This window comes from Saccopteryx bilineata, chromosome 6 (assembly GCF_036850765.1).
Source record: "Saccopteryx bilineata isolate mSacBil1 chromosome 6, mSacBil1_pri_phased_curated, whole genome shotgun sequence".
Taxonomy (NCBI): Eukaryota; Metazoa; Chordata; class Mammalia; order Chiroptera; family Emballonuridae; genus Saccopteryx; species Saccopteryx bilineata.
Genome location: NC_089495.1, coordinates 150,307,251 through 150,327,835, shown reverse-complemented (window position 1 = coordinate 150,327,835; position 20,585 = coordinate 150,307,251). Strand labels below are relative to the sequence as shown.

Genomic DNA, 20,585 nt, shown 5'->3' with positions numbered 1-20,585 from the left:
TTTTTTGTACTCTTCTGACGTTGGAAATGGGGAGGCAGTCAGACTCCTGCATGTGCCCGACTGGGATCCACCTGGCACGCCCACCAGGGGGCGATGCTCTGCCCATCTGGGGTATTGCTCTGCCGCAATGAGAGCCATTCTAGCGCCTGAGGCAGAGGCCAACTTTGCTCCAATGGAGCCTTGGCTGCAGGAGGGGAAGAGAGAGACAGAGAGGAAGGAGAGGGAGAGGGGTGGAGAAGCAGATGGGCGCTTCTCCTGTGTGCCCTGACTGGAATGAAACCCGGGACATCCACACGCTGAGCCAAAGCTCTACCACTGAGCCAACATTGATTCCTTCTCATATGTGCCTAGACTGGGGATCCAGCCGGGCCAGTGACCCCTTGCTCAATCCAGTGACTTTGGGCTTCAAGTCAGCGACCTTTGGGCTCAAGCCCGTGGCCATGGGGTCATGTTATGTCCCACACTCAAGCTGGCGACTCTATGCTCAAACTAGTGAGCCTACACTCAAACTGGCAACCTTGAGGTTTCAAACCTGAGACTTCAGCATCCCGGGTTGATGCTCTGTCTACTGTGCCACCACCAGTTAGACTAATTTGTTCTTTTTTGTTGATATGTTTGTTTGTTTGTTTATTTATTTTGATATGTTTATTTTTGTAGAGGTACCATACTATTTATATGAGTGTGGTTTGAGATGTGTCTTAATATCCTAAAAGGCAAGTTCCTCTTTTTTATTTTTCAGAGTGACCTAGATATTCAAGGATTTTTATTTTTTCATGTAAATTTCAGTTAAGATTCTAAGAGTTCCTCAAAAGATGCAGCTAGACAGATGAGAAGAATCAACTTGTAGTTGTGTCACTTTAGTTGTTCATTTATTGCTTTTTCATATGTGCCTTGACCATGGGGTGGGGAGCTCAAGCCAGTGACCTTTGGGTTCAACCCAGTGACTGTGGGAATATGTCCATGATTCCATGCTCAAGCCAGCGACATCGGGGTTTCAAACCTGAGTCCTCAGTGTCCCAGGTCAATGCTCTATCCAGAGTGCCACCACTTGGTCAGGCAATAATTAATTTTTTTAAGTCAACTATGTATCATGTACATTCTTAACTCTTCTTCTGGGGACTTTGTAATATTTGTTGTGTCACTGTATCGTCCACTTACTTAACTGTTCCCTGTTTTTACACAATTAGGTTGCCTCCCTGTTTTTAAAATTGCCTTTCACTTTTAGGTGAAGTTGAATTACTAGGTCAGAGATATATGTGTTTTAAATTTATATAGGTTTTGCCAAATTGTCCCATCAACAGGCTAAATCAGTATACATCTCACTCCCCAATACTCTGAGCAACAATAAGTTTTTATACCTTTTGCCTGACCTATGGTGGCACAGTGGATGATGCATTGACCTGGAATGAAGTCACCAGTTTGAAACCCTGTGCTTGCTTGGTCAAGGCACATACCGGAAGCAACTACTATGAGTTGATGCTTCTGGCTGTTCCCCCCTTTCTCTCTCTCTCTAAAAATCAATAAATAAAGTAAAAAAAAAAAGAAGTTTTTATACCTTTTAAGAAGTTAGGCTTTAACTTCCTTGAAGGGCAGAGACTTTCTTATCAAGTGCCTTTAGTATGTAACACTATAATATATGCTTAATAAATTTTCTTTATGAAAGGAATTAAAGATAATAGCTGTGGCTGGGTAGCTCAGGGTAGCTCGGTTGGTTAAAGTGTCATCCTGATAGGCCAATGTTATGGTTTTGATCTCTGGTTAGGGCACATACAAGAGTCAACTGAAGATAATTAATAAATTTATGAAGTTTTATTAGTCCTACAGAGCCAAACAAGTATCTTTATTTTATACTGTATCCATTGTCAAGCTGTAGGTATAATATTTATACTACCTCACCTGTTTCTTCTAATAATCTTATGAGGTAAATAGTTAAATTACAGTGGTAGTGCTATAGTGTAAGACTGGTTCAGTCCAACTTTTAAATCTGTGGCAGTTTTTAGTACCCACATTGTTGCTTTCTCATTTTATTTATGTAATATTTTCAGATTAAAAACATTAGGAGAAAGAAAAATTCATTTTAAATTATAATGGACTATTTTTATCTTTTTACAATGTCTCATCTCATTTCTATATGTATTTTTCCTTTTCATATTCTTCCATGATGATTGTTTAGAAATATTAAGCTAGTAAGCCAGTGTTCTTGCGATATTTGAGGAAAATTTAGGACCTTGTATGTCCTTGAGTTTTAGGATTTTGTAGAATACTGTTGGCCCTAAGCAAATAAGTAGTAAAAGTTTTGTTTTCTGCAGTCATGGTAACTGCTGCTTCTGCACATTTGTTTTAAAATGAAAGAAAAAGAAATTGACTGTACTTCTATTTCTAGTGAAAGCAGGAGGACTTATTTTTTAAAAAAGGTAGGAAAAAGCCTGACCTGTGGTGGCGCAGTGGAATAAAGCGTTGACCTGGAACGCTGAGATTGCCGGTTCGAAACCTTGGGCTTGCTCAGTCAAGGAACATATGGGAGTTGATGCTTCCTGCTCCTCCCCTTTCTCTCTCTCTCTCTCTGTCTCTCCCCCCCAAAAAAAATCAATAAATAAAATAAATAAATAAATAAATAAATAAATAAAAAGGTAGGGAAAAAGGCTTTCCTATAAAGGAAATTGGAAAACATTGATTGCACCCAGATACTTTGTGATCTGACCTGGGGATAATGTACCTCATTCTCTTTTTCTTGTCCCTTCAAGGATCTTTTTCACATCAGTTATCTTACCCTTTAGATTTTCATTTTATTTTATTCTTTTCTGCAATTTCTTTTTTTCTATTTATAAGAAATTGTATTATCTTTTCTAAAAAGTAACTCCTTTCCTGACTTCTCTGACTGTATTTATTTTCTTCTTTCTCTAATTCTGAGACTTCTTGTAAGAGTAACTCTGTAGCCTGACCAGGAGGTGGCGCAGTGGATAGAGCATCGGACTGGGATGCGGAAGGACCCAGGTTCGAGACCCCGAGGTTGCCAGCTTGAGTGCAGACTCATCTGGTTTGAGCAAAGCTCACCAGCTTGGACCCAAGGTCGCTGGCTCAAGCGAGGGGTTACTCGATCTGCTGAAGGCCCACAGTCAAGGCACATATGAGAAAGCAATCAATGAACAACTAAGGTGTTGCAATGCGCAATGAAAAACTAATGTTTGATGCTTCTCATCTCTCTCCGTTCCTGTCTGTTTGTCCCTGTCTATCCCTCTCTCTGACTCACTCACTGTCTCTGTAAAAAAAAAATAATAATAAATAAATAAAATTTAATCAAGAGTAACTCTGTAGTCATTTCTTTTTTTTTTTTCCAGAGAGAGAGAGAGTCAGAGAGAGGGATAGACAGACAGGAACGGAGAGATGAGAAGCATCAATCATTAGTTTTTCATTGTGCATTGCGACTTCTTAGTTGTTCATTGATTGCTTTCTCATATGTGCCTTGACCATGGGGCTACAGCAGACTGAGTAACCCCTTGCTGGAGCCAGTGACCCTGGGTCCTAGCTGGTGAGCTTTTGCTCAAGCCAGATGAGCCCGCGCTCAAGCTGGCGACCTTGGGATCTCGAACCTGTGTCCTTCCACATCCCAGTCCAATGCTCTATCCACTGCACCACTGCCTGGTCAGGCTGTAGTCATCTCTTGTATTTTCTTACCACTCAGTTCTTCATCTAGTGATTTCCATTCAGCATGTTGCAGAAACTGCCCTATCGGAAGTTACTGTAGCTAATTTACTTAGTAAAATGCCAGTCCACAGGTTTATCATCTTTTCTCCTGTTTGGTCTCTTTGGAGCAAACATCATTCCTCCTGTTTTAGTGAGACACCATTTTCTCTAGTGTATATGAGATTTCTTTTTGCTCATTCCTATAATGTAGGCATTTTTAATTTTATTTTATTTATTCATTTTTAGAGAGAGGGAGGGAGGGGGAGAGAGAGAGAGAGAGAGAGAGAAAGGGGGAGGAGCTAGAAGCATCAACTCCCATATGTGCCTTGACCAGGCAAACCCAGGGTTTTGAACCAGTGACCTCAGCATTTCCAGGTCGACGCTTTATCCACTGCGCCACCACAGGTCAGGCCATGTAGGCATTTTTAAATGTTTGGACTTTTGCCTTATTATTTTTTCATTCTTTTTATTACCTGTGATTCTTTTATTACCATTTCATATCTGTCTCTAGTCCTCGCCTCATTCTACCTCTGCTGAATTTCCTACTGCCTGATAGACTTCTCCCTAGATTTCTGGCTAGAATTCTAAGCCTAACTTTTGAAATTAGAATTCAGCATAACTGACCAGGCGGTGGCGCAGTGGATAGAGCATTGGACTGGGGTGTGGAAGGATCCAGGTTTGAGACCCCGAGGTCGCCAGCTCAGCTTGAGCGTGGACTCATCTGGCTTGAGCAAAAGCTCACCAGATTGGACCCAGGGTCACTGGCTCCAGCAAGGGGTTACTGCATCTGCTGAAGGCCCGCAGTCAAGGCACATATGAGAAAGCAATCAATGAAAAACTAAGAAGTCGCAACGCGCAATGAAAAACTAATGATTGATGCTTCTCATCTCTCCGTTCCTGTCTGTCTGTCATTGTCTATCCCTCTCTCTGACTCTCTCTCTGTCTCTGTAAAAAAAAAAAAAAAAAAAAAAGTAGAATTCAGCATAACATTTCTTTATTAAAGGTCTTTGCCCTGGCCTCCTCCCATACTCACTAAAAAACAACAACCACTTTTACACCTGCTCTATTGTCTTAATTTGAATACTAGTTTCACTAATATCTTATTTATTTTGCTTTCTGGAACTAATTTTTTATTTTCTACTTCTGCAATTCTAGATGAGGCCATCATCAGGTCTTGAATTAATTTAGTGGTCTGCTAATCCAGTTATGTCCTTGAATTTCATATTTTTTAATGTTGTACTTGGATATATAGTTTTTGTCTTTACATTAAAGATCAGGTTCTGGATTTCTGATGAATTTTGATATGAGCATGAAGCTTTCCCTGAAAACTGAAACAGCATAAATATTTGCTTCATTATTCTCAAGGTCTTTTGCCTACTTTTTTTTTTGCAATTTGTGGGGGAATGGTCAGCATTTGTGGTAGCTGATGAGACTTGAGAAAATGGATTTTGAAAATTGGAAAAATTAATGTTTATAAGATTAGAGTTTAGAAAAAAATGTCACTTAGGTAAAATGACTTTTTTCATTGTACTTTTACTTTCTGTAGCATTGGACACGATTATTATACTGCTTCTCTTGGAACTTATCTCATTCTTGAATCATGTTCCTCTGAACATTCTATATACTCCATTATTATGTTGTTAAAAAATAAAGTCTACATCATTTATGATATCTTCCTTTTATCTCTACTCACAGTTCTCATTTTTATTTTTTGTTTTTAGAGAATTGTATACTTCTAAAATAGTATTTACTAATATATGCTATATATCACCATTATGACTGTTTGTCAATCCAGTAGATTGTATATATATTGAGTTCAAGTAGGTCTTAATCTATTTTACCATTGCCCTCATGTCTTTTTTTTTTTTTTTTTTTGCATTTTTCTGAAGCTGGAAACATGGAGAGACAGTCAGACAGACTCCCGCATGCGCCCGACCGGGATCCACCCGGCACGCCCACCAGGGGCGACGCTCTGCCCACCAGGGGGCGATGCTCTGCCCATCCTGGGCGTCGCCATGTTGCGACCCTCCTGGGTGTCGCCATGTTGCGACCAGAGCCACTCTAGCGCCTGGGGCAGAGGCCACAGAGCCATCCCCAGCGCCCGGGCCATCTTTGCTCCAATGGAGCCTTGGCTGCGGGAGGGGAAGAGAGAGACAGAGAGGAAGGCGCGGCGGAGGGGTGGAGAAGCAAATGGGCGCTTCTCCTATGTGCCCTGGCCGGAATCGAACCCGGGTCCTCCGGACGCTAGGCCGACGCTCTACCGCTGAGCCAACCGGCCAGGGCTGCCCTCATGTCTTATGTACATAGTAGGTTCTCGATAAACATTGTTAAATGAAATTTTTCCCTTAGTCTGAGATGCCTTTTCTACTTATGGGTTGTAATGACTCTGACATAGATTGCCAAATAACTATGGGTATATTGCATAATCTCTCTTAAACTTTTTGGCCTGAAACTGGTAACGCCTTTCCTCAAAGGGTTGGGTTATAATTAACTAGTAAAATGCTTTGAAGGTGAAAAAGTTAAGTTTGAACCTATGATTATCCTATTAAAGATAAACTGTTAGAATCAGTTTTGAAGGTAAAAGCTTTCCCAAAGTTAATAATTTTGCACATATTTACATCTTACTCATTTGCTTTACTTAAATCTCTACATTTCTTTAGAAGGAAGGATCCTTTTTTAATGCTATTTATTCTGTGGTTTCTGTCACAGAGCCAAGACCGAAACCCTTCCATAAGAGAAGTACTATAGTTTAGTGCAGCAGTTAGTATTATGTGCCTCATATTAGACTTAAAACTGTGTTATGTGCCAGAGGTCCTCAAACTTCCATGTACTAAGAATTGTTTAGAGGCCCTCATTAAAAATATCTCTCTCAGGTGATTATAGTTTAACAGGTTATGTTTCTCCAATGAGAAATCGAGGTGATTTCTGATTCAGGTAGTTTGTAGACGACACTTTGAGAGAAGCCCAGAATGGAACTGAAAAAAAGCCAGTAGAATAGGAGAGATTGACCAATAAACATACAAATTCATTTAAATAGAAATCAGAGAGTTATGTAATAACTCAAATTATTTCAAAAATGACTGAACTTCAAATATTTTATTTTTTATTTAATTCAATAAGTACATAATACTTATTCCCAGAGTCTGTTTGAAAATTTATTACCTGCAGATGCTTCATGAAAAAAAGAAAGCATGATCAAATACGTTTGTGATATGTTCTACCAACTTCCATACTTAGAGATTTACACTGTATATTAACATAGTAAAAACTCTTAGAAGTCTTGCAACCAAAACGTTGGGCTATATTATTTTCCAAACTTATTTGACCATTAGCTTTCCTTTGTTTTGCCTAATAATTTCTGTTAATAATTTATTGAACAAACTTGGGGAAATCTTGATTGTTTTGATTGCTATTGTGTGGAATGAAAAAGAAATAGTAATGTTTTTTTGAAATGGGGTAATATTTTTAAATTAAAGAACTTAAAATATTGCTAGTATCTCAAGATTTGGTTACCAGTTAATGATGGTAAACATAGAGTACTAAGTTGAATATAATTAACTGCCAAAATGATTGCAGTTAGTAGAGGGGAAAGGTCAGTTAGGTTGGATTCTTTAGATAAGATTTCAGGATAGAGATGGGTCTTAAAAAGTACTGGTATAGCCTGACCTGTGATGGCGCAGTGGATAAAGTGTCGACCTGGAAATGCTGAGGTCGCCGGTTCAAAACCCTGGGCTTGCCTGGTCAAGGCACATATAGGAGTTGATGCTTCCAGCTCCTCCCCCCTTCTCTCTCTCTGTCTCTCCCTCTCCTCTCTAAAATGAATAAATAATAATAAAAAAAAATTAAAAAAAAAAGTACTGGTATAGTATATAGTTTTATAGGTATCAGTATTTGTGTTCACAAATAAACAATAGAACATTACTTCTTCAATGAGTACTTGTTGAAAATGTTATACTAGAAAGCCCGGCGGTCATACGAAATGACCGCTGTTCTAGATATTATAAATAGTAATTAAAATGATTTGTGCAAAGGTGTCTGCTAATTCAAACTGAATTACCCAGGGCAGGCGGCGAGGATGCCCCATTGCTTGCTATAGCATTAGAGGCCAACTTTTTTTCAACTTCATGCATCATTTTATATGCAGTAGCAAATGGGTTAATGTCTTGAAATAATTCCCCCATTTCATTAAGTAAGGTCTCAGGAACTCTTTTAATCCATTCTAAATGTGCCGAACTGGCTTCTGAAGGATCAAGTATATATAATTGAGCAAACTTTCTTTTCCCGTCAGAAGGATGCAAAGTTCCAGTTTGATGGTAAACTTGACCATGAAATTGAAAGCAATAAAGTCCTGGTCCAGGCAAGTCAATTGGTTTGTTTCCCATGGACACAAAAGCAAACGAACTATTAATGAATCGAATGCTATCCATGTACTGTTTGCTATTTGGATGCTGATTAGTCAATAATTTATTCAAGAGTGGTGGATAATCTCAATTAGTGGAACTACAATGTTTCCGTACTTGCAACATTGAGAAAATCCTTTCTTGCCACAGTCAAATCGATTAGTTTCTAACTTAAAGTTTAAGGACTGACAGTGTTCACATTTAATATTCATGTCACCAGAGGAATGCTCAAAAATTAAAGTTTCTCCGTTTGAAACTGTTATAATCCTTTTTGCGTTTCGGTCAGCATTACTCTGTCGTTTTTTTTGCATTTCTCTCCTGCCTTTGTTCAAGGGACTCATTTTGTCGAGACAGGCTTTTTTGTCTTGCATCTGAGGCAAGCCTTGTTTCTCTATGCTCATCAGTCTCATTTTGCCGAGAAAGACGCATTTGCTCTGCGACTGAAGCAAGCCTTGTCTTTCTCTGCTCAGTGGTTTCTTTTTGTTGAGAAAGCCGTTTTTGTGCAGCTTTAGCTCCTTTTCTCTCCTCTTCAGTGCTGTATTTTCTAAGAGGCATTCTTAAAAGAAATTACGGTAAGACGTTTTTATGTAAAACAGATGATTGCCAATGCAAACAAATGTTCACCTTCCCCCTGACCTGCTCAATTTGCGTTCAGCCATGGCAACTTCACCGCATTGGCTAGTACAGTTACGCAAGCAACCAATAAGCTATCAGCGACAAACAGACACTTAAGCCACATATAATAAAGATAATAATGCTTTTCAAACCCTAATGTTCACACAAATCACCTGGGGGTCTTGTCAAACTTGGTTTCTGATTAGGGTGGAGCACATTTGGAGTGACAAGGGTAGTCAGTCTACTGAGGATAGTTTGGAAGTATCTAACCAGTGTTTCTTGGGAGCTCAAACTAATAAGTTGTGGTACATTGTTACATAACTAACATGTTTATTTTTTTATTTTTTAATTAATTAATTAATTATAGAGACAGAGAGTGAGTCAGAGAGAGGGATAGACAGGGACGGAGAGAGATGAGAAGCATCAATCATTAGTTTTTCATTGTGCATTGCAACACCTTAGTTGTTCATTGATTGCTTTCTCATATGTGCCTTGACCGCAGGCCTTCAGCAGACCGAGTAACCCCTTGCTGGACCCAGAGACTTTTGGGTTCAAGCTGGTAGGCTTTTGCTCAAACCAGATGAGCCCGCGCTCAAGTTGGCGACCTCGGGGTCTCAAACCTGGGTCCTCTGCATCCCAGTCCGACGCTCTATCCACTGCGCCACCGCCTGGTCAGGCACTAACATGTTTATTATTCTTAATTATAGACACTCTGATGTTTGAATTTCTAATGGTTTTTCTCTTTGTGCCTTTGAATATGAGTGTAGTCTTGTGGCTTTAAAACTAGCTCATGATAAAATTGTATTAAATCACAAAACTAGAAATTGGTCTTTTTGTGAAAAAATTTTTAGTAAGTAAATTAATTCTATAGGCTATATTTGAATGTCTTTAAACATACATTGTAAGTATTTTTATGTTTGTGGCTATATTTTGACTATTTGTAGAATGTAGTTGTTTTTGCTTTGTTTTGCATATATAGAAATATGCATTTATGAAATGGATAGTTTTTTAGTATTTTTTTCTTAAAATAAATTTGTAGCAGCCTTGGCTGGATAGCTTAGTTGGTTAGAGCATCGTCCTGAAGCACAGAGGTTGCTGGTTCACCCCTCGTCAGGGCTCATACAGGAACAGATCATTATTCCTGTCTCTCTTTTCCTTCCTCTTTGCTAAAATCAATAAATAAAAATGAAAAAAAAATTGTAGCATAAAAGGGGACCAAAATAAAATATTTTCTATGGTAGCTTATTGAAAATGATCATATATTCCTTTAAAATACTGATGTATAGTGTCAATATAATGTCAAGTGATAAAGTATTACCATATCAGTTAAACTGTCTCAAAAGAAAAGATCCTTTTCCCCACTCTCTTCCCCACCCACCCGGTGTCCCAGGGAATTGCATGGTGAAGAGGAGAGCTGCTGTGCAGAGAATGACCTTCCTGTAGTCTGAGGACATGCAGCTGGGGAGGCAGTAATTGAAGTGTGTTGGATGGAAGTCTCTGGTTGAGAGATTGGTTACCTTAAATAAATTAATTGGCCCTGGCTGGTTGGCTCAGTGGTAGAGCATAGGCCTGGCGGCGTGCAGGAGTCCCAGGTTCAATTCCCAGCCAGGGCACACAGGAGAAGCGCCCATCTGCTTCTCCACCCCTCCCCCTCTCCTTCCTCTCTGTCTCTCTCTTCCCCTCCCGCAGCCGAGGCTCCATTGGAGCAAAGTTGGCCCGGCGCTGAGGATGGCTCTATGGCCTCTGCCTCAGGCGCTAGAATGGCTCTGGTTGCAACAGAGCAACGCCCCAGATGGGCAGAGCATCGCCCCCTGGTGGGCATGCCGGGTGGATCCCGGTCGGGTGCATGCAGGAGTCTGTCTGACTGCCTCCCTGTTTCCAACTTCAGAAAAATACAAAATAAAATTAATTAATTAATTAATTGATAGAGTACATAAAAATAAATGTGCTGAAGATGATGGAAACCAGGTTTCTCGCTGAGAAGAGTTTACAAACAGAAAAGAGAATGTCTAGAAAGAAATTTAAGGTGTGGGATTAGAATTAGAAGCATTGGTGTACACACATTTGTTTATTTTTCATTATTCATGCACAGATAAATAGGTATAGGCCCTGGCTTGGTAACACAGTTGGTTAGAGCATTGTCCCCATATGCCAGCGTTGTGGGTTCATATAAAAATAAACCAATGAGGCCTGACTATGCGGTGTTACACTGGATAGAGTGTCGCACTGGGATGCCAAGGACCCAGGTTTGAGACCCCAAGGTCGCCAGCTTGAGCGTGGGCTCATTTGGTTTGAGTAAAAGCTCACCAGCTTGGACACAAGGTCACTGGCTTGTGCAAGGGGTTACTCGGTCTCCTGAAGGCCCACAGTCAAGGCACATATGAGAAAGCAATCAATGAACAACTAAGGTATCGCAGTGCACAACGAAAAACTGATGATTGATGCTTCTCATCTCTCCGTTCCTGTCTGTCTGTCCCTGTCTATCCCTCTCTCTGACTCACTCTCTGTCTGTAAAAAAAAACAACCAAAAACCAATGAATGTATAAGTAGAATAATGAATTGATGTTTCTCCTTTCTTCTCTCTTTCTCTCTCCAAAATATAAACCAATCAATTTAAAAAAAGAAATAGGTATAGATTGTGTGTGTGTGTGTGTGTATTCATACATTATCTAGTTCTCTTTGCTGAGAGGACCTAGTAGCAGTGAAACCCCCAGTAGCATTGAGCACACATATTGCCCAGATCTTGGTTTCTAAATGCCATCCTTAACAGAAGGGAACCAAGGCTCCTTCAGAAATAGCTAATTCTAGGTCAGGGAGGGAAAGTAGAAGATGAGCTTGGAGATTTCTTTTGTGCCAAAAAGTAAGGAAATATTCAAAATGGTGGATGCATGTCAAGAAGATACAGGAACCATTTTGAAAGGGCTTTCAATGGCCAAATCTTTTATAATTTGAGGAACGAAATAAATAGAGTAATGGAATAACCAGTGGTGGGATTCAGCTTGTTTGCACCAGTTTGGCAGAACCGATTACCTAATTTTTTGTTGAATTTAGTGAACTAGTTGTTAAAATAGCACTTGTAATCTGGGTTTTCTCTAAGGTAGGTGCCTGGGCAGCCACCCAATGTAGAATTCACAAATTTACATTCCTCTATCTATCTATCTATTTATTTATTTTAATTTATTTTGGTGACAGAGACAGAGAGGAACAGATAGGGACAGACAGGAAGAGAGAGATAGATGAGAAGCATTAACTCTTTCATGTGGCACCTTAGTTGTTCATTGATTGCTTTCTCATATGTGTCTTGATGGGATGGGGGGGCTACAGTAAACCGAATGACCCCTTGCTCAAGCCAGTGGCCTGGGTCTCAAGCTGGTGAGCCTTGCTTAAACCAGATGAGCCCGCACTCCAACTGACGACCTCAGAGTTTTTAACCTGGGTCTTCTGCGTCCCAGTCTGACTCTATCCACTATGCCACTGCCTGGTCAGATTCCTTACTTTTTCTTAATATTCATCTGCAGAACAGTTTATTCTAAGCACCCATAGTGTTCATGACATCCATAAGTGAAAAAAAAAAGCAAGTGAGGATGCCGATCAAGAAACATAATGGAAATATCTTAAATAACAGTTTTATTGTTTTTTTGTCAGGTATTATTTAATATTTTTTCATTAAATATTTAAAAACTTTTAATCTAGTTTTGTGTATCTCTTTTATTGTTCTTATTTAAGACTGAATGCATGAAATAGTAAACTATCTTTAGATATATTGTTTTTTTAATGACCATTAGGGCAGAGAACCAGTTGTTAAATTATTTGAATGCCGGCCCTGGCCGGTTGGCTCAGTGGTGGAGCGTCGGCCTGGCGTGCGGAAGTCCCGGGTTCGATTCCCGGCCAGGGCACACAGGAGAAGCGCCCATCTGCTTCTCCACCCCTCCCCCTCTCCTTCCTCTCTGTCTCTCTCTTCCCCTCCCACAGCTGAGGCTCCATTGGAGCAAAGAAGGCCCGGGCACTGGGGATGGCTCCTTGGCCTCTGCCCCAGGTGCTAGAGTGGCTCTGGTCGCGACAGAGCAACACCCCGGAGGGGCAGAGCATCCCCCCTGGTGGGCAGAGCATCGCCCCCTGGTGGGCATGCCGGGTAGATCCTGGTTGGGCGCATGCAGGAGTCTGTCTGACTGTCTCTCCCCGTTTCCAGCTTCAGAAAAATACAAAAAAAAAAAAAAATTGAATGCCACCATAGATTATAACCCATAAATAAAATAAGAATTCAGAAGTGCCTATTGAAATAAATGAGTAAATAACAAACTATAGAAATGATCCCTGAAAGTATAGTCTTATAAATGAGTAAATGAAGTGGGTAAAGCAGGGGAGTGGAAAACTCTTTAAAGTAGATTGCCAACTAAAAAATGTAGACCGAATAATGGGATTAGATGATCATAATCATAATGGTGATGGATTTAAGGCAAGAGGCTGGTGGGTGGAGGTTTGATGAGGAATAAGATACTGCCAAACTATTAGAATTCCACATAATCTAATAAAATACAAAGGAAAAATAGGCTTTGCAGTAGAGAAACACCAACTTGATCAGTGATAAATATGATAGTGATGGATAGGTGTAGTATGTACAGTATCATTTTTTTTTTTTTTTTTTTTTTTACAGAGACAGAGAGAGAGTCAGAGGGATAGATAGGGACAGACAGACAGGAATGGAGAGAGATGAGAAGCATTAATCATTAGTTTTTTGTTGCGACACCTTAGTTGTTCATTGATTGCTTTCTCATATGTATCTTGACCTGGCGGGGGGCGGGGGGGTGTTACAGCAGACCGAGTAACCGCTTGCTCGAACCAGCGACCTTGGGCTCAAGCTGGTAAGCCTTGCTCAAACCAGATGAGCCCGCGTTCAAGTTGGCAATCTCTGGGTCTCGAACCTAGGTCCTCTGCATCCCAGTCTGATGCTCTATCCACTGCGCCACCGCCTGGTCAGGCACATACACCTTTTCTGTATGCTTGAATATGTTTTAAAATACAAACATGACTAAACATTTCTAACTTTTTGTTTCTGTATTTACAGATTATTACATTGTGCTATACTTGTAGAGTGATTCATTCAGTAAATATTTATTGATTGAATAGATGCTATACTTTATCTAAGAATTAAACAATTCTATGTATTTTAATAGGAAAATAAATATATTTTTAACTTTTTCTTTCAGAAATCTGAGGTTGATGGTAGTTTAAGTGATAGCCACGTGTCTCCTCCAGCCAAACGCACTTTGAAACAACCTGATTCTGTTTGCAAAGACAAATCAAAATCACGAAGTACTGCTCAGCGAGAGGAATGGAACATACCAACTGGACAGGCCAGGTAAGAAGTGAGATAACTCATTGATTGTATTTAAATGAATTATTTGATATGATTCAGGGCTGATGTTAATGTTAATTTTCTTTTTTTTTTAAAATTTTTTAATTTTTTGTATTTTTCTGAAGTTGGAAATGGGGAGGCAGTCAGACAGACTCCCGCATGTGCCCGACCAGGATCCACCCGGCATGCCCACCAGGGGGCGATGCTCTGCCCATCTGGGGCATCGCTTTGTTGCAACCAGAGCCATTCTAGCACCTGAGGCAGAGGCCATGGAGCCATCCCCAGCGCCCGGGCCAATTTTGCTCCAATGGAGCCTTGGCTGCGGGAGAAGAGAGAGACAGAGAGGAAGGAGAGGGGGAGGGGTGGAGAAGCAGATATGCGCTTCTCCTGTGTGCCCTGGTCGGGAATCGAACCCAGGACTCCTGCATGCCAGGCCGACGCTCTACCACTGAACCAACTGGCCAGGGCAATGTTAATTTTCTTAAATGGTAAAGATGCTACTAGTATCTAGAAATAGTTATGGATTGTATTAAACTTACCTTATAATTTCTATATTATAATTTTATTATAGCTAAATATGCTATAAAATATATTTTTATAAAAATATGTCGTATGTAATAGAAACTTATTACTAAAATAATATGGATTTTGATAGTTCTTAAACATGCATACATGTATATATGGACCTGAAAATTAATTTTTTGATTTGAAAATAGGTAAAAATCTCTCTAAAATTATTAAACATATCACTTGATTTGAAATACTGAAATATAATAAAGTCAAAAATTTTAAAGAAATCTTTCATTTATCTTCTTGCTTTCAACTAAAATTTGCTTGTGTCTGATTTAATGGGTAGCAGGAAAACTTAGTTTTACTTACCAAATTAAATGGTAACAATTTAATGTGGATAGGATAAGCACACACACAGAAATGATTTAAACTTTAAACTCAGAATCTATAACTTCTCTTTTCTCCAAAGTCTTTGATAGAGAAGTGCTGATGATATACCAACTGCAAACTAAAGTGAAAGGGAAATTCTTTGGTTTCTTTTCTCCTTGAAGTATTTAAAACTATTGATTTGTGTGCGCACGCACGTGTGTGTATTCATTGTGGAAAAAATCTTTGGGATTACGTAAACTTTGACAGCCAGTGTACATTTACTAGTCTCTAAAGAGTTTGTATCTATTTCAGCATGATCCAGAAAAGTTACTACTTTATTAAAAATTTTTTTTTTAATTAAAATTTGTCAATTTTAATTGATATTCAACTTTATATTAGTTTCAGGTATATAGCATCATGATATTTTTAAATTTCTTTAAATTTTTTATTTTTTTTCTTCTTTTTCCAAGTGACATAAGGAAGGTAGACAAACATGCTGCCTGACTGAGATCCACCTGGCAACCCGTCTTGTCTGGGGTGAATGCGCTGTCCAAATGGGCCATGATCGCAACCGAGCTATCTTTAGAGCCTGAGGTGGAGGCTCCATGGAGCCATCCTCATTGCTCAGGGAGGATGTGCTCAAACCAATTGAACCATGACTGTGAGAGGGTGAGACAGAGAGAGAGAAAGAAAGAGAAAGAGAGAGAAGGCAGAGGGGGAGGGGTGGAGAAGTAAGTGGTCCCCTCTTCTGTGTGCCCTGACTGGGAATTGAACCCAGGACATTCACACGCCAGGTCAATGCTCTACCACTGAGCCAACTGGCTAGGGACAGCATAGTGATATTTTAAAGTTTGGTTTTTTTTTTACAGAGACAGAGAGTCAGAGAGAGGGATAGATAGGGACAGACAGACAGGAACAGAGAGAGATGAGAAGTATCAATCATCAGTTTTTCGTTGGAACACCTTAGTTGTCCATTGATTGCTTTCTCATATGTGCCTTGACCGTGGGCCTTCAGCAGACTGAGTAACCCCTTGCTCAAGCCAGTGATCTTGGGTTCAAGCTAGTGAGCTTTGCTCAAACCAGATGAGCTCATGCTCAAGCTGGTGACCTCAAGGTCTCAAACCTGGGTCCTCTGCATCCCAGTCCAATGCTCTATCCACTGTGCCACCGCCTGGTCAGGCTAAAGTTTTTATTTTGTATTGTCTGTGAGCTAAGTAGAAAAATACAGGCATTATAGTCTGTTGACTTTTTTTCTTCTTTTCTCAAACTCATTCATATATGAGATGAAACAGATCCAGATCACTATAATGATATTCTCAAGATGAGTATAGCCCTTTAATTACACTTCTAGACTTGATCTCCCTGTTACAATCTGTCTCTTATATTTAGTTAGTAAGGGAATCAGGCTTCTTTTTCTAGATGTATGTTTCTAAAAAATGTTCTTTTAGTGTTAAAGTTGGACCTTTCACTGTAAGATAATTTTAACAGTTTAATTCAAGTGTGAAGATGTAGTACACTAGATTTCCCACATCTTATCCACTCAGAAGGTCTTTATGTAAATTGATATCTTTTATATAAAAAGACCTAAAAAATTTTGGGAGGAGAAACATGTAATTATGTTTTCATCTATGTATGTATGTTAGAGTACAATACTCCATTTGTTTATTTATTTATATTTAAAATTTAAAAGAATTTTGCTATTGATTTGAGAGACAGGGGGAAGGAAGGAGGGAGAGAGAGAGAGAGAGAGAGAGAGAGAGAGAAGGATAGATAGGGATAGACAGGAAGGGAGATGAGAAGCATCAACTCATAGTTGCGCCACCTTAGTTGTTCATTGATTGCTTCTCATACGTGACTTGACCAGGGGGCTTTAGCCAAGCTATTGATTTCTTGCTCAAGCCAGCAGTCTTGGGCTCAAGTCAGTCAGGGTGTAAGCCAGCCATCATGAGATTGTGTCTGTAATCTCGCACTCAAGCCAGTGATCCTGCACTCAAGTTGGCAAGCCCAAAGGTGAAGCCCAAGACTGGTCACTGAGTAGGCTTGACTCCCTTGGTCAAGGCACATATGAGAAGCAATCAATGAACAACCAAAGTGACACAACTATGAGTTGATGCTTCTCATCTCTCTACTTTCCTTTTTCCCCCTCTTTCTCTTTCTGAAAAGAAAAAAAAAGCAAAATAAAATCACAGAAGACTTTATAGTCATAAGTCATGAAGGATTTATTGGAGGATTCATTTAAGCAATAAACCCACTTGGTTATATTTTACATGATTAACTTTTGGGAACATTGATTCAAGAGACTTTTTTAGGCATATAATATTGTATAGGCAGGCCAGTCTTTAAAATCCAAGTATTTTTCTTTATAAACACAGTATTTAATATTGTCACCTTTAAAAACAAAATTCTGAATGAGTCAAGATATAACCAAATTACTGGATGCAGAGTTTAAAATAATGATTGATAGGATTCTCAAAGATCTTAGAACAACAATAGATGGTCATTACGAACACCTAAATAAAGACATAGCAAATATAAAAAAGGACATGAAATAATGAAAAGGAATCAGCCAGAAATGACAAATACAATATCAGAAATGAAGACCACAATGGAAGGAATTAAAAGCAGGATGGATGAAGCTGAGAATCGAATCAGTGAGTTAGAGGACAAGATAAATGAAGGCATGGAAGCAGAGCAGAAAAAAGAAAAGAGACTCAAAAAGTCTGAGGAAACTCTAAGAAAGCTCTGTGACAACATGAAGAGAAATAACATCCGCATCATAGGGGTTCCTGAAGAAGAAGAGAAAGAACAAAGGATAGAGACTTTGTTCAATCATGTCATAGCTAAAAACTTCCTTAAATTAATGCAGGAAAACATCTCACAAGTTCAAGAAGCACAGAGAACTCCATTAAAGAGAAACCCAAAGAAATCTACACCAAGACACATCATAATTAAAATACCAAAGCTAAGTGATAAAGAGAAAATATTAAAAGCTGCTAGAGAAAAAAAGGCTATCACCTACAAAGAAGCCCCCATAAGGATGACTTCCGACTTCTCAACAGAAACACTTGAGGCCAGAAGGGAATGTCAAGAAATATTCAAAGTAATGCAGAACAAGAGCCTAAAACCAAGACTACTTTATCCAGCAAGGCTATTGTTTAAAATTGAAGGAGAAATAAAAAGCTTCCTAGACAAAACAAAACAAAACAAAGAATTCATTACAACCAAACCAATGCTGCAAGAAATGCTAAGGAGCCTGTTGTAAATAGATCAAAGGGGAAAAAGAATATAGCAAAAGAGGAATACAGCTTTAAAGAATAAAATGGCAATAAACAACTACATATCAATAATAACCTTAAATATAAATGGATTAAATGATCTGATCAAAAGACATAGGGTAGCTGCGTGGATGAGAAAACAGGACCCATACATATACTCTCTATAAGAGACACGCCTTAATACAAAAGATGCACATAGACTGAAGGTAAAAGGATGGAAAAAAAATACAGTAAGAGATAACCATTATAAATATCTACGCTCCTAATGTAGGAGCACCTAAATATATAAAGCAGAATTTGATGGATATAAAGGGCGAGGTCAACAGCAATACTATAATAGTAAGGGATTTCAATACCCTACTAACATCACTGGATAGATCCTCAAGAAAGAAAATTAATAAAGAAACAGACTTAAAGGACACACTAGATCAACTTGATTTAATAGCTATCTTCAGAACCTTTCACCCTAAAGCAGCAGAATATACATTCTTTTCAAGTGCTCATGGTACATTTTCTAGGATAGACCACATGTTAGGGCACAAAAGCGGTCTCAACAAATTTAAGAAGATTGAAATCATATTGAGCATTTTCTCTGGTCGCAGTGGCATGCAACTAGAAATCAACCACAACAGAAAAACTGAAAAATACTCAAACACTTTGAAACTAAATAGCATGTTATTAATAATGCATGGGTTAACGAGATTAAAGAGGAAATAAAAAATTTCCTAGAAATGAATGATAATGAGCATACATCAACTCAAAAAAAAATTTTTTTAAAGACATTTTATTTTTTTTCTTTTTACAGAGACAGAGAGAGAGAGTCAGAGAGAGGGATAGATAGGGACAGATAGACAGGAACAGAGAGAGATGAGAAGCATCAATCACTAGTTTTTTGTTGTATGTTACAACACCTTAGTTCATTAATTGCTTTCTCATATATACCTTGACTGCGGGCCTTCACAGACCGAGTAACCCCTTGCTCGAGCCAGCGACCTTGGGTCCAAGCTGGTGAGCTTTTGCTCAAACTAGATGAGCCCGTGCTCAACCTGGTGACTTCGAGGTCTCGAATGTAGGTCCTCTGCATCCCAGTCTGATGCTCTATCCACTGCACCACCGCCTGGTCAGGCTCAACTCAAAAGTTATGGTACACAGCAAAAGCAGTCCTGAGAGGGAAGTTCATAACATTATAGGCATACCTTAAGAAGCTAGAAAAAGCTCAAATAAACAACTTGACCCTGCATCTAAAAGAACTAGAAAAAGAACAGCAAGTAAAGCCCAGAGCTAGTAGAAGGAAAGAAATAATAAAGATCAGAGTGGAAATATAATAAATGACATAGAGGCTAAAGAAACAATACAGAGGATCAATGAAACCAGGAGCTGGTTCTTTGAAAATGTATACAAGATTGATGAACCTTTGACCAGACTCACCAAGAAAGAAAGAGGACTCAAATGAATAAAATTAGAAATGAGAATGGAGAAATAACAACTGACACAACAGAAATACAAATATTGTAAGAAAATACTATGAAGAACTGTATGCCAAAAAATTAGATAACCTAGATGAAATGGACAAATTCCTTGAAACATATAATCTTCCAAAAATTAATCTGGAATAATCAGAAAACCTAAACAGACCAATTACAACAAATGAGATTGAAATAGTTATCAAAAAACTCCCAACAAATAGTTATCAAAACTCCCATCCTGGGCCTGATGGCTTCACAAGTGAATTCTACCAAATATTCAAAGAAGAACTAACTCCTATCCTTTTCAAGCTATTTCAAAAAATTCAAGAGGAAGGAAGACTTCCAAGCTCCTTTTATGAGGCGAGCATAAAGCATAATTCTGATTCCAAAAACCAGGCAAAGCCAACACAAAGAATATTATAGGCCAATATCCCTGATGAATTTAAATGCTGAAATCTTCAACAAAATATTAGCAAATTGGATCTAGTAATATATGAAAAAAATCATACATCATGATCAAGTGAGATTTATTCTGTGGAGGCAAGGCAGGTACAGTATTTGCAAATCTATCAATGTGATTCATCACATAAACAAAAGGAAGGAGAAAAACCATATGATAATTTCAATAGATGCAGAAAAAGCATTTGATAAAATCCAGCACCCATCATGATCAAAACTCTCAGTAAAGTGGAAATACAGGGAACATACCTCAACATGATAAAGGCCATCTATGACAAACCCACAGCCAACATCATACTCAGTGGGTAAAAATGAAAAGGAATCCCTTTAAGATCAGGAACAAAGCAGGGGTGCCCCCTTTCACCATACTTATTCAACATAGTTCTGGAAGCCCTAGCCACAGCAGTCAGACAAGAAGAAGAAATAAAAGGCAACCAAATTGGAAAGGTAA

At 38.9% G+C, this 20,585-nt stretch overlaps 1 protein-coding gene and 1 pseudogene across 5 annotated transcripts in view; one reads left to right on the top strand and one right to left on the bottom strand.

The window, feature by feature from the left end:
• Window positions 1-20,585, top strand: part of ATAD2B (ATPase family AAA domain containing 2B) — a 164,116-nt gene that overhangs the window by 8,534 nt on the left and 134,997 nt on the right. For all 5 annotated transcript variants that reach the window (XM_066234023.1, XM_066234022.1, XM_066234020.1 and 2 more), the window contains exon 2: window positions 13,907-14,058. In XM_066234023.1, the coding sequence (XP_066090120.1) occupies window positions 13,907-14,058 (152 nt within the window). The remainder of the gene's footprint in view (window positions 1-13,906; window positions 14,059-20,585) is intronic.
• On the bottom strand, window positions 12,959-13,029 carry LOC136309697 (small nucleolar RNA U3; annotated as a pseudogene).